Source organism: Propithecus coquereli, unplaced genomic scaffold (assembly GCF_000956105.1).
Source record: "Propithecus coquereli isolate 6110/MARCELLA unplaced genomic scaffold, Pcoq_1.0 Scaffold126, whole genome shotgun sequence".
NCBI classification, from domain to species: domain Eukaryota; kingdom Metazoa; phylum Chordata; class Mammalia; order Primates; family Indriidae; genus Propithecus; species Propithecus coquereli.
In genome coordinates this window covers 4797522-4811613 of record NW_012136747.1, presented here as the reverse complement: position 1 = coordinate 4811613, position 14092 = coordinate 4797522, and the positions used below count along the sequence as shown (strand labels likewise).

The 14092-nt window shown below is 56.1% G+C and overlaps 1 protein-coding gene across 2 annotated transcripts in view; it reads left to right on the top strand.

Moving 5' to 3' along the window:
- The window catches only part of PICK1 (protein interacting with PRKCA 1), a 17357-nt gene extending 4059 nt beyond the window's left edge, over positions 1-13298 (top strand). For both annotated transcript variants that reach the window (XM_012638160.1, XM_012638159.1), the window contains exons 4-13: positions 2995-3123; positions 5092-5158; positions 6395-6484; positions 8757-8810; positions 9357-9419; positions 9901-10034; positions 10419-10511; positions 11217-11267; positions 11864-12008; positions 12492-13298. In XM_012638160.1, coding sequence (XP_012493614.1) covers positions 2995-3123; positions 5092-5158; positions 6395-6484; positions 8757-8810; positions 9357-9419; positions 9901-10034; positions 10419-10511; positions 11217-11267; positions 11864-12008; positions 12492-12766 — 1101 coding nt within the window. In that variant the 3' untranslated portion in view covers positions 12767-13298. The remainder of the gene's footprint in view (positions 1-2994; positions 3124-5091; positions 5159-6394; positions 6485-8756; positions 8811-9356; positions 9420-9900; positions 10035-10418; positions 10512-11216; positions 11268-11863; positions 12009-12491) is intronic.
- Positions 13299-14092: the final 794 nt, after the last annotated feature.

Below are 14092 nucleotides of genomic sequence, written 5' to 3'. Positions count from 1 at the left end.
TATTTGTCTTTTTGTGACTGGTTTATTTCACTTAGCATAATGTCCTCAAGTTTCATCTGTGTTGCAGCGTGTGTCAGAACTTCCTTTTTAAGGCTAAGTAACATTCCATCGTATGGATATACCATGGTATGCTTATCCAGTCATCTGTTGATGGATACTTGCGTTGTTTCCACCTTTTAGCTATTGTGAATAATGCTGCTATGAAATATACAGATCTCTCTTTAAGCCCCTGCTTTCAGTTCTTTTGGGTGTATACCTAGAAGTAGAATTGCTGGATCATATGGTAATTCTATTTTTAATTTTATAAGGAACCACTATACCATTTTCCAATGGCTGCACCATTTTAAATTCCCACCAGCAGTGCACAAGGGTTCCAATTTCTCCACATCCTTGCCAATGCTTGTTACTTTCTTGGTTTTTTGATAGTAGTCATTGTAATGGGTGTGAAGTGGTATCTCATTGTGGTCTTTTTTTTTTTTCTTTTTTGAGACAGAGTCTCACTGTGTTGCCTGGGCTAGAGTGCCGTGGTGTCATCCTAGCTCACAGCAACCTCAAACTCCTGGGCTCAAGCGATCCTCTGCCTCAGCCTCCCGAGTAGCTAGGACTACAGGCATGCGCCACCATGCCCGACTAATTTTTTTCTATATATTTTTAGTTGTCTGATTAATTTCTTTCTATTTTTAGTAGAGACGGGGTCTCGCTCTTGCTCAGGCTGGTTTCGAACTCCTGAGCTCAAACAATCCCCCGCCTCAGCCTCCCAGAGTGCTAGGATTATAGGCGTGAGCCACTGCACCCGGCCGCTCATTGTGGTTTTAATTCGAGTTTCCCTAATGATTAATGACATTGAGCATCTTTTTATGTGCTTATTGGACCTTTGTATGTCTTCTTTAGAGAAATGTCTGTCTGAGTCCTTTGTCCATTTTTGAATTGAATTGTTTGATTTTTTGTTATTGAGTTTTAGGAGTTCTTTATATATTCTGGCTATTAATCCCCAAATATGTGATTTGAAAATATTTTCTCTCGTTCTGTAGGTTATCTCTTTACTCTATTGATAGTGTATTTTGATGCACAAATTTTTAAAAAGTTTTATGAAGTCCCAATTTGCCTATTTTTTCTTTCGTTGCTTGTGCCTTTGGTGTCATATCCAAGAAATCACTGCCAAATCCAGTGTTGTGAAACTTTTGCCCAGGCTTTCTTCTAAGAGTTTTATAGTTTTAGCTTTCACATTTAGGTCTTTGATCCATTTTGAGTTCGTTTTTGTATATGGTGCTAGGTAAGGATCAACTTTACTCTTTTGCATGTGGAGGTATTTTCTTCCCAGCACCATTTGTTGAAAAGACTTTCCTTTCTTTCCCTATTGAATTTCTTGGCACACTTGTCAAAAATCATCTGACCATATATGTGACAATTTGTTTCTGGGCTTGCTCTTCTATTCCGTTGGCCTATATGTCTGTCTATGTGCCAATACCACACTGTTTTGATTACTATAGCTTCGTGATAAGTTTTGAAATCAGGAAGTGTGAGACCACTAACTTTGTTCTTCTTTTTCAAGATTGTTTTGGCTATATGGGGGTCCCTTGAGATTCCATATGAGTGGATGAGTTTTTCTATTTCTATAAAAAATGTCAATGGGATTTTGATAGAGATTGCATTGAATCTGTGGATTGCTTTGGGTAATATTGACATCTTAGCAATATCAAAGTCTTCCACTCCATAAATGTGGAATGTATTCCCATTTATTTATATCATCTTTAATTTCTTTCAGCAATGTTTTGTAGTTTTCATTGTACAAATCTTTCACCACCATTATTGTGTTTTTAGGGTAATTCTGAAAAGTAATGGAGAGAAATATTCATCTTAATTATTTCATTTGTGACATTATATATATATATGTATATATGTGTGTGGGTATAAAAACATTATAAAGCATTCTTTCCACATACTTTTTGTAGAAAATTTAGAAACTAAAGGTAGAGGGAAGACAACATCAGAATCACTGCTGACAATTTTTATATCTCTTCTAGTAGTTTCTTTTTCGGATATAGTTTTGTATTCTTGTGTCTGTCTGTGTCTACACTTACGTAGCCTCCTTTCCGCTTGTTGTCAGTGTCACCCAGGCACCTGATGTCTGGCAGACACACCCAGCCTCACCCAGCCAGTGAGTATGGATCCTGTTCAGGGGGTCACCTTGGGAAAAGGGGCTCATAGACTTGTGGGACTTTTGCTCAGGGCAGCCCTGGGCTGCTCTTTGGGGACCTGTGTGAGGCGCAGGAATTGACAAGAGGTGCTCGGGGCTCTGAGGCAGCTCAGAACAGTATTGGTGGGAAAACCTATTAAAGAAATGACTTTGGAGGAGCAAATGCTTACGTGGGTGTGTGAGGTTTGGTGGATTTGATGTGAGAAAAGAAAAGCCTGGTCAGTTCGAGTTTGCTAGCTACTGTGTCTTCCTCCCCCTCCCCCAAGAACTGCGGCCATCACCCCTGTCAGTTGAGTTCTTACCCTTGCCCTTCACCGGCACCACTTAAGAGAACAGCGGGTAGGCCGGGCGCGGTGGCTCACGCCTGTAATCCTAGCACTCTGGGAGGCCGAGGCGGAAGGATCGTTTGAGCTCAGGAGTTCGAAACCAGCCTGAGCAAGAGCGAGACCCCGTCTCTACTAAAAATAGAAAGAAATTAATCAGACAACTAAAAATATATAGAAAAAATTAGCCAGGCATGGTGGCGCATACCTGTAGTCCCAGCTACTCGGGAGGCTGAGGCAGAAGGATCACTTGAGCCCAGGAGTCTGAGGTTGCTGTGAGCTAGGCTGACGCCACGGCACTCACTCTAGCCCGGGCAACACAGTGAGACTCTGTCTCAAAAAAAAAAAAAAGAAAGAGAACAGCGGGTAGAGATGAAGAGAGAGCCCATTGGTTGGGTGGAGGGATGACTGTCTCCCCCAGGTTTTACCTCAGTCCTCTGTTTCCTTCCCACAATCCTCCTCACGCATCCACAGGTATTTGACAACACCCCAGCTGCCCTGGACGGCACGGTGGCGGCTGGCGATGAGATCACCGGTGTCAATGGCAGGTCGATCAAAGGGAAAACTAAGGTGGAGGTGGCGAAGATGATTCAGGAGGTGAAGGTAAGGGCTGCCGGGGCCCAGGGCGGCCACATCCACTTCTCAGGTGCCAGAAGCCCCCACAGGGGATTGCCCTCACTGCTCCCCTCCCCGGCACATCAGGGTCAGGGTCACCCTGCAGCCTCCCTCGGTTTATCCGTTGTTCATTCGGTAGATACGAATTGTGCTCCAAGACTTGTGCCGAGCCTTGGCGAGACAGTGAGCAAGCAACAAGACCGCAAGGTCCCTGTGAGCTCCCAGGGGAGGTGACAAACTCAGAACTGTGCCTCTGGGCAAGCCCGTGTGTCCCCAGTCTGGGCTGGAGCTGAAGGTAAAGGCCTAGGGTGAACCTACCAGGGTCAGTAGACACCAGTCACGTCAGCTGACCATGCTGGCCTGGGAGGGCTACGAGGGAGCGAGGAGCGCCCTTCCCCGTACCCACGGGAACTTTCAGTCCAGTGGGTCCTCCTGGGCTCACAGATGCCCAGGGACCCCTCTCCCAGGCCAGCTGGTCATCTGTCCTGTAGACCATATCACACACTGCCTGCTCCCTGCTCTCCCCCAGCCCCCCGGTGCTCCAGGCCAAGGCCTCTGTCCACAGGGACCCTCCCCGGATGGCAGGCCGCATCCTGGCCACCCTGGAAGCAAGTGTGCAGCCTTTGGCCATTTCCTAGACAAGTGGCTGCTGGTAACTCCTGGGAAACCCATGCAGTGAAAGAACTAATGTGAAGGAGGCACGAAGCCATGGGATGATTTAAAAGTCTCAGAGGCAAAGGTCCCAGCTGTGGATTGTGGCCAAGTGTTTCAGCTCCCTCACCCCAGCCATCCGCACCTCTCCTCCTCCTCCTCCCTGACCCTGACTTCATCCCCTGTGTCGTGGGGACCTGTTCCAGCTGCTTCTCCACCCTCTCCCCTGTATCTTCTTGGTCTGCTCCCGAGTCACCCCCTCCCCCTCCCCCTCTCATTCGTTTCTGCCGGGAGGAAGGTCCCGATCCTGTAAGTTGTCCCACCAGAGCTCCCTTTAGCTGTAGGACAAAGCAGGGACTGGGGCTGGGTCTCAGCTCTGTTGTATAAAAGGAAGCGACAGTGTTCGTTGAGACCTCAGATGCCACTCCCCGTGGTTAGGGTATCACTGTCCCGGGCATGACCTGCAGGGCAGAGGAGCTGATTGTGGAAAATAGTCTCAGGGTGCTCCATTCTGGCAGAGTTGGGTTGTCTGTGCCCCCTTCTCCCGCAACCCCGCCCCTCCCCTCTCCTTCTCTCTCTCTGGATCCCCCCACCCTCCGGCCCCCGTCCTCTGAGGCTTGTCTTGTGCCAGCCCGTGAGGACGAGAGCATAGCCTTGATGTTAACGTGGGAATTTCCCAGCTCCCATGTTTGGGTGCTGGGCAGGGATTACTGTCCCGTCTACCAGTGTCCAGAGGGAGAATGTGATCTGCTGTGGTCGCACAGCCGAACCTGGGCCTGACTCCCACTGCAGTGCTCTCACCTTACCCGACAGCTGCTGTCTGCCCCCACCCCGCCAAGCACACTCCATGTTGCATTCTGGGGGAGCGGTTCACCCCTGACTCTCACTGCATCGGCTCATTTTGGTTTCCCTTCAGGACTCAGTTTTTAAATCCTGTTTTATATTTGGATAGACTCAGTCCTAAGTTCAGGGGCCTTTGGTTTGCAAGGACAAGAGCGACCCCAGTGGCCTCACGTGGTCAGGGAAGTCTCAGGAGAAGCGCGCACCTCTGCCCAGAAGCCCTCTCCTGAGCAGTTGCTAGAATGCACTTTGTGTAATAACTCCCTGGTTCGCACCGGCCTCCCCCGCTGGCCTTGAGCCCTGTAGGGTCACACCAAAGGGCCACGTCACAGCCCTCAGCCCAGCCCCTTCCTGGGGCTCCAGGTTCTCATGACCCACAGATCCCAGGACCAACAGGCCTCGCCAGGGGAAGGGGCTTGGGGTCCAGGAGACTGTGTCACATGTCTGCCTGTGCTGCTCTTCTAGGGGGAGGTGACCATCCACTACAACAAGCTGCAGGCGGACCCCAAGCAGGGCATGTCCCTGGACATTGGTAAGCTGGGCCAGAGCAGTAGTGTCCTGGGGTTCCACAAGCCCTCCAGCCCTTGTCTCCCCTTACGACAGTAGCATCGATAGTTATGTGGCTGCGGGCTGACATTTTCTGACCAAGCAGATCCGAAAGGCCTGGGAGGACCTGGGGTGTGCTCCCCTATGGCTGTTCTGGACCCGGTTTCTCACTGCCCCGTGTTTCACCTCCATCTCCACCCCCTTAGCCACCTCCTCTGGGATCTTACTGCCCTAGAGTTGTCCTTTGTAGGCTAGCCCCTCTGCTTACCTGCTGCCTCGTGCCCGCTGCACGCCCCCTCCCCACTGGCCTCTCTGCCTTCTAGCCCTAGGAAGACGCGAGGTCTGAACTGGCCCCAGGCGATCGTGCAGAGGTCAGAGGCCAACCCTTCTGCACACAGCATGCCCTGGGGCAGGTTGCCTCCCGCTAGAGGGGCTGGACCTTGGTTCTGTAGAAACTTTAAGACTCAAGAGCTGGACAGTAGCTTCGAGTCCTCTGGACCAGCCTCACATTATGGATCAGAGCCTGAGCGCCAGAGAGGGCTCTGTGGCCCCCTGGTGAGCACACATATCTCAACTCTGGAGTCCAGCGACCCTTTGCCTACATCCTAGGGCCAGAGCCACCACCTCGGGGTTTCTAAGGAAAGAGGCTAAAGGCAGACTGACTCTGTCCTGGAAGTTGTCCTCTAAAACCCTTTGGTTCCAACCCAGGTCCCTTTCCAAGGACCAAGCTGGTCGTGTGCACTCACTGAGACTGGGCTCTGAGGCCAGTGGTCATTGATGGTGCCCATTGCTTTGACATAACCAGCCCGGCACCGACCCTTCCCCTCTCCCCTCCCGCGGGACACCCCAGGTCCTGATGTGGGAGAGAAGAGGGGAAGAGGCTCTCCCTAGACGCCTGGCAGCCTGTGCCGAGCCTGGGCAGCGCTGGGCCCCCAGCGATACCGCTAGCCGATGTCGTGCACCAGGCTCTTGGCCAGGCGCTTCTGTCTCCTTTCGGGTTCCCAACACTCCCTCTGTGGAGTGCAGGTGAATGGGGCAGGGCCAGCCCCCTCTCCACTGGGACACTCCCCCACACTCCCCTCTCCACTGAGCCACCCCCAGCACCAAACCCCAGTTCAGCCCCTTCTGCCCTCTGCTGGTCGCTCCCTGTGAGTCCTGATGAGGCTGGGGGCATGGGTGGCCTCGGGGCGGCTACACACTCTCCTTTCTCACCCGGCCCCAGTGTTGAAGAAGGTCAAACACCGGCTGGTGGAGAACATGAGTTCAGGGACTGCAGATGCCCTGGGCCTGAGCCGGGCCATCCTGTGCAACGGTGAGTCCCCTCGTCCCACCCACCTCTGGCCCTAGGGACTCAAGCCCACGCTCAGGGGGAGGGGCACCTCGGCTGCCCACCACATAGACGTGGGTCCCACTGGCTTGGCCCTGGCCTCTGCCTGTGGGCTGAGTCACCATCTCTGTGCGTCCCTGGAGGCCTCTCTAGCCCCCAGAGTGCCCACAGCTGTCAGCTGGGCCGTCCTTACAGTCAGTGTCCCCCAGGTCACAGACAAGGAAGCAGACTCAGAGTAGGGAGGTGCCTCCTTCTAGCTCGCTCTCAGAGCCGGGCCTCAGCCCCCTGCCCGGGTTGTGCCCATCCCGGCACTCACTGCCCACCTCGCCCGCCTTTCTCCAGGAGGTGGCGCTGCTGCCCTTGTCTCAGCAGGGCCTGCCCAGGGTTCTGGAGGTGGCTGCCCAGGCGCGGGTGCGGGGGCACATAAACGCATTTAGACACTCTCACACATGTGCGCGCATCCCAACATGCGTTCTCTCCCTGGGGTGGCCAATAAAACACTCGGTCCTGCTCCTGCCGTTGCCCGCCTGGGTTTATAAATAGCAGCAGCTCCGCAGTGTGCGTGGGGGCTGGATATAAATACCTATAGAAATTGTAGGCTCAGCTGGGCACGCTGGGCGCTATTGGCTAGGGACGTGGGGGCGGGGTCTGAGCTTGTTCCAAATGGTGCACAAAAGTGGTGGCTGCTATTTTCGGCCTCTTGGTGCCTATAAATCCTTGTTACTGTAGTTACCAGTCGTTGAGATGAAATTAGAACTGGTTGTTGTGTTTTTCCCCCTAAACCTTGCAATTTCCCCAGCCTTAAATAGGGTTTCTAAAATTGAAGCTGTCATGATGTCCCATGACCCAGCTAAAAACAACAGCGCGACGCTTACGTGGCTCCTTTCCTGCCGGCTGGTGGGTGCTGAGGCGCCGCAGAGGCAGGGCCTGGAGGCCACTGGGTGGCCAGAGCCTCCCAGAAGCCTCCGAGGTGCTCCCTTTCCCCTATAGCCCATCACAGCCACCTTCCCTGCCCGGAGAAAGGCCCAGACCCAGCCTCCGCTGCTCCCCTCCTCTTGTCCTGCTCAAAATCCCCTGACCCAAGTCAGCAAGGAGACTGGGGCAGAGAGCACCCAGCTTGGACAGTCCCTGCAGTGTGACTTGGGCAAGTGGCTTTACCTCTCTGTCCCTTTGTTTTCTCTGTAAAATGGGGAGAGTAGTCCCTGCCTCAAAGGCTCAGACTGAAGGACCGAGATGTGTCCAGGGAGCCTTCAGCAGGTCTGGTGCCAGCGCAGTAACTCAGTAAGTGGCTGCTGCCGGTGCTATTAAAGGCCAGGCCCTGTCCTGGGGGGAGGCTGGGCAAGGAAGCCACCAACACGGGGCCCCTGCGCTCCAGTTGTCCCTAGTGGGGAGGTGTGTATGTACCGCACCTTCACGGGGTGGTGGTCCTGTACAGAGTCGGCAGCAGCCCGGGGAGGGCGTGCTCAGCGCCAGCTCCTCACCGCCCTGGTCCTTAGTCTGTCCCCATCGCTTCCTGCCCCTCCCCCATCTGGAATGCCTGATCCGTCCCTGGTGATCAGCCTCCTCCCATTTTGAGAGCTTGAGGTGAGGCAGCAGCCCTACCTCACCCCTGAAGCCCTTACTGTCACACTGTTGGTCACAGCCCCGCCACTGGCATGGCCTCTGCGAGACTTCGAGCTTTGAGGTCAGGACTTGGATCTCACTCGTCACGGTTGTGCCCTGGGCCTAACCCTGTGGCTGGCACACAGTTCAGCCAGTGAACTAAACGCTAGTTCAGCCAATGAAATATGATCACCAAGGCCTTCTCCCAATGTGAACCCTTCTTCAGAACCTTCTGGAACTTCTCCCGTCCCCAAATCGTGTTCTTACTGCTGAGCTGTCCATGTGCTTCTCCTGTATAGCGGCTGACTCTGGCCGGCGTTAAAGTTAGGCTGACCTGCCCTCTCCTGCTGGCCTCCGCTGCCTTCCTCCGTGGCTGTGGGCAGGCGAGGTTAGAGGTGCGGGAGCCTTGACTGCCGGGTAAGGGCCTTCCGGTGGCCGTGGGGAGCCACCCGCAGGTGTGGCCTTGGGGAGGGCCCAACCATTTACAAACGTCTCTGAACCCAGCTGACCTGAGACGCCAACCCCCCTCCATCCCTGTGCTGATCCTGGTTCTCCTCTGGGGCTTCCTCTCCCCAAGCCTCCCTCGGCTCCCTCTTCCTCCCCCACGGCTCACTGAGACCCCTGACTCGCCCTCTCTCTCTCCGGATCCCCACAGATGGGCTGGTGAAGAGGCTGGAGGAGCTGGAGCGGACCGCTGAGCTGTACAAAGGTGGGGGTGGCCTCGTCCTGGCACTGGCTCTACCTGGGCAGCCCTGCTCTCAGCAGAGTGGCAGTGGGGACACTGGCCTGTGAATTCTAGCAGCATGGCCATTAAGAATTCTTAAGAAGACATGCTTTTTTCTGAATTTAAAAATAATTCAGACTGGGAATACTTATTCTATTTTATGAAATGAAGTGTTGCCCAATTCTAGAATCACAAAAAAGCCAATTGAGATCTTTAAATTAAAAAAAAAATCATACCCATAAAAATTCTAATAATAGTACGTGGAAACATAGTGAGAACCCCAGGATCCCGTGCTTGCCCAGGTGGCTCCCATGGAGGCCTTGCCCCCTGGGTGCTGCAGAGTCCTGACTCCCAGCTCCTGTCTGACAGGGCCCCTCACCTTCACCCCTGGCCCCAGTGGGGCTGTGGGAAAAGTCAGTGGACCAGGACCCAGTGAGGGCCTCAGGGGCGGGTGGGAGTGGGAGGCTGTTCCCTGGGCAGTGTGGTCCCTGCCATGTGTCCCCATCCCCTATCACTGTGTCTCTCCCACAGGGATGATGGAACACACCAAGAGCCTCCTACGGGCCTTTTATGAGCTGTCGCAGACCCACCGGGGTAATGGCATCCCCCAAACCTGCTGTGTGACCCTGTGCCTTTCTGGGCCCAGTACCCCTGTCTGATGACTTGTTCTTCCCTGGGCCCCTTCTCACACCTATGCAGAGGGGGTCAGACCCATGGCATCTGGCCTGAGGCCAGCCTTGTGCTGGGCGTGGTCCTAGATGCTGGGGTGTAGCCATGGTGGGCCTGTGGGAGCGTCTAGGTCAGCTGGCCTTTGCGGCCACAATAATGGGACGTCCGGACCTGGCCTTCCTCCTCGTACTGCCACTGACAGTGCACGAGGCCCTTCCTAAACATGGTGGTATTTCCTACAACTCCTGTAGCCGGGCGGGACAGAGGGAAGGGTCACACAGCTCCCCTGTGCAGACCTTGGCCTCCAGCCTGCCAGGCCCCCTGCCCTGTGTCTCCCCAACAAATCCCTGACTTCTCCATTAGGGGGTCAAGTAGGGGCAGCCTCCAAGGCAAACTTGTCATGCAGCCTTTGGGGACGTGTTCTCCGTGATTGGAGTGCGGGAGCCCCAGCCAGCAGCCAGCGAGGCTTTCATGAAGTTTGCCGACGCCCACCGCAGCATTGAGAAGTTTGGCATTCGGCTCCTGAAAACCATCAAGCCGGTAGGTCTCTTGGAGAATGGCGTGTGTCCAGCATGTGAGGGTAGGGAGGGGACACGTGGCCTGCAGAAAGGGTCCTATACTGGAGTCAGAGCGCCTGGGTGCAGGTTCTGGCTTGGTCACCTCCACAGCTGACCGTGGGTAAGTCGCTGTGCCTCCTTGGGCCTCAGCATTGACCTCTAGGCTGGTTTCTGGCCCTGGCTCTGCCATTGAGTGACAGCTTGCTCCTGGCCTGGCCTTAGTCTTCTTATCCTTGGAATGGACAAGGCCACAGGGAGCACCCTCTGCCTCTGACAGTCCGAGTCCACTAGAAGGGGTGACTCATCAGTGCCATTCTTTGTAACCCTGGCATGGCTGCCCATGACATCCACCCACCCTCCCCGTCAGATGCTGACGGATCTGAACACATACCTCAACAAAGCCATCCCAGACACTCGCCTCACCATCAAGAAGTACCTGGACGTGAAGTTCGAGTACCTGGTGAGTAGTCCCCAGGCGTCGGGCCCGCTGGTGAGAGCCCGCTTGAGATCTGCCCCCCTCCTGTCACCCACACCGTGGCAGGCAGGACTGGTCCAGGATGTCCGTCATGTCTGATTAAGGATGTGGGACCGGGGGCCGGCGGAGGTGCAGCCTGGGCCCTTCCCTGACTGCTCAGAGGAGCCTCTGGGAGGCTGAGAGCTTGGGATGGGCAAGCTCTCCCTCTATCACTCTGACCCCTTTGGATTTTTTTGTCACTTTACCAATTGGTTAGACCAGGTCAGTGGTTGTAAAGTGGGTGTTAACGAAATTTACATTTAAATAATAATCCTATGGTCAGAGGAATTGAGAAAAGCCCCATTAAGCAAGCCAAGGTTCCTTTGCTGCAGGCCTCAGCCTTTGAGAGCCAGGTGCAGTCTGAGTCTTCAAGGGTCTTCCTAAACTCCTTTGACCGTGGATCCCTTTTTTCCCAGAGCATCTCTTGGGACTTGAATTTGGTAACCCCTGGGCCTCCCTGAGTATGTGTGCCAGCCTCTCCCGACGTACCCCAGTTTATCCCAGCTCAGGGGCTGCGGGACCAGGAGGCCTGGCATGGCTGCCCCTCTCTGGGTGGGCCCAGCTTCCTGGGGTGGCCTGGGGGAACCGCATGGGGGGAGCTGGGGCCACTGGGGCGGACCGGCCGTGCTGACAGCTTCGCCTGTCCCGCAGTCGTACTGCCTGAAGGTGAAGGAGATGGACGACGAGGAGTACAGCTGCATCGTGAGTGTCGGGGGGGGGCACACACCTTCCCGCCCCTGCCTGGCAGAGCCCCCGAATGTCCTGGGTCTGCCAGGGACAGCAGGTGGGTCAGGCCAACTGGGAGAGACCTGGGGGTTTAGTCGGACTCTCGTTCCTGGATATTTGGGGCCACTCACCCCCACCTCAGTCCCTCCCTAGCGGCTTGCGGGGGCCCGCTCCCCATGCCTGCTCCCGGCCACGGCCCCCCGCAGTTAGTAAGGCTCTTACAGGGAAAAGCTGACTTTCTTTACTCCTAAGAGGCCCTTTTTATTTTTTAAATTTTTAATACTTTTGCTGTCAGGATCCATCTTGTGGCCAATATCCATTTAATGTGGCAAAGGTTTGGGATTTTTGTTGTTTTTTTTCCAAGCTCCAAATCTATTATCACTAAGTGCTTCTAACAATTGCTGGCATCTCGGAAGTGAAGCAGCAAGGTGGCTTTAGAAAATGCAGTGTGGTGCAGGGCTGTGAGCTGGGGGAGGGGGTTAGTGCCACAGCCTTCCTGCCCCTGCCCCATCTGTCCCTGAGCAGGCCCCCCCGTTCTGCCCAGGGTCCCTAATGTGCTACCCCTGCCTCAGGCCCTAGGGGAACCCCTGTACCGAGTGAGCACAGGCAACTATGAGTACCGCTTGATCCTGCGCTGCCGCCAGGAGGCCCGCGCCCGCTTCTCCCAGATGCGCAAGGACGTGCTCGAGAAGATGGAGCTGCTGGATCAGAAGCATGGTGAGCGCCTCGGGTGGGCGTTGGGGACCTGAGGGCCACGAGCTACCTTAGTTCTTATGGGGCCCTTGGTATGGGGGGGATACCATCTTCTCCCCGTTTTAGAGATGGGAAAACTGAGACCCAGAGAGGTAGAGTAGCCACCTGAGGTCCCAGGGCCAGGTCAGACGCAGGATGTAAAGCCTGGCAGGAGCCCACCCACCTCCCCAGGGCCCGGCCTGTACGGGGCTGGCCCTGTGCTCTGGGCTCCATGGGTGTGGTCCCTGATCCACGTGCCCTACGGCCTCCTCCATTCCCTGAACCAGGAGCCAGGAGGCCTGGGTTCTCCCGGGGTGGACAGTCCTTGCCTCTGCCCTTCCCAGGGCATGAGGGGTTGGTGAGATGCCAAGTGGGAAGCCCAGGGGAGGGAAGGTGGGCCAGGTGGTCTCCTCCCCGAGGCAGGCAGCCACAGCCCATTGGTGCCTGTCCCCTGCCCTCCCGCTCCAGTCCAGGACATCGTGTTCCAGCTGCAGCGCTTCGTGTCCACCATGTCCAAGTACTACAACGACTGCTACGCGGTGCTGCGGGATGCTGATGTCTTCCCCATCGAGGTGGACCTGGCGCACACCACCCTGGCCTACGGCCCTAATCAGGACGAGTACATGGACGGGGAGGACGAGGAAGAGGAAGAGGAGGAGGACACAGCAGCTGGAGAGCCGTCCAGGGATGCACGAGGGGCTGCTGGGCCGTTGGACAAGGGTGGAAGCTGGTGTGACTCCTGAGTGCCCCCGCGGGGTGTGGCTCTGGGGGGTAGGGTGAGCGGGAGGCTGCGCGTGTGGGAGTGGGGGCGGGGCTGCCGCACAACAGGGTGGCGCATAAAGGCCTGCTGGCTTGGGGCCCTGCCTCCCTGCTCCTCTGTCCTCGCACAGCTAAGCTGGGCTCCTGCCCGGGAAAGGCACCAGGGCCACGGCCTGGGACCTGGACGCTAGCGCCCCACCCCCACCCCCGCCAGAGGGAAAGCCTGGTCTCTGGACCTGCCTTAGGAAGGGGAGAGAGGGCAGACAGGAAGAGGGGTTGGAGGTGGCAGAGAGTCCAGGACGTGGTCCTTGTGGGCACTTTCACGGCCCCGCCCCCGGAGCTGCCAGGGTGGACAGCTGAGGTTGGCGCCGGTGCCTGTGCACCCTCGCCTTGCCCCAGAGTGGCCCGCCCGGTCCACACTCACACCTTGGCGGCCTTTATTTATTTTGTCCCCCAGCCCAGCCACTTCTCCGGCAGAGGGCTGGGCACTGGGCCTGTATCAAATAAACACAAACCCAACGGAGCAGTCTGCGCAGTGGCCTCGCCCCCTCGCCTGCCTCCCTGGTCACGAGGTGGGGGCGGTATCTACTGACAGTTCCCTTTCTGTACGCCATTTATTCCTCACTGCTGCCCTGCGAGATCAGCACTGTCGTCCCCACTACAGCTGGGGACACGGGGCTCAGAGAAATGTCTTGCTTAAGGCCCCCCACATATGGGGACACAGTGGGATCTGAACTCAGACCCGCCAGTCCCGAAGGCTCGCCTTTGCCACCTGCCTCCCAAGCTTCCTGCTTCGTGGGGCCTTTGTAGCCTCCCTCGTCTTTGACTGCGGTGCTTCTGGATGTGGAGGAAACCTTCTCTGGGGCAGGGCAGGACAGACACTGCGCAGGGCCACCCAAGGCCCTGGGTGGGGGTGAGAGCGGTAAGGAGAGTGCACCGGGACACCTGAGTTTATCCTCTGGAGGGAGAGGGGCCCTCTTTGGAAGGTGAGGGGACACGGATGCCTCGCTGAAGGCAGCAGGGCCAGTGCTGTCACTGAGCATCTGGCCCCCACGCACTCCCCAGCACGCCACGGGGCGGAGTCCAGTACTCAACCTCCAGTGTGCAAAGGAGGAGACAGAAGCGACGCCAGGCCAGGCTTCAATTCCACCCTGCCCGGGGACCTGTGCTCCTTCTCACAGGCAGGCCCCCTGCCACCGAGCAGTGCCCATCCTCGAGCCCTACTCGCTGCAACCCTGCGTCCCCTCCGCAGGAAGGGCAGCCAGCGGGGCTTCAGCCAAGTGCCGTGCTCTCCCGGCCCCGTCTCTAGA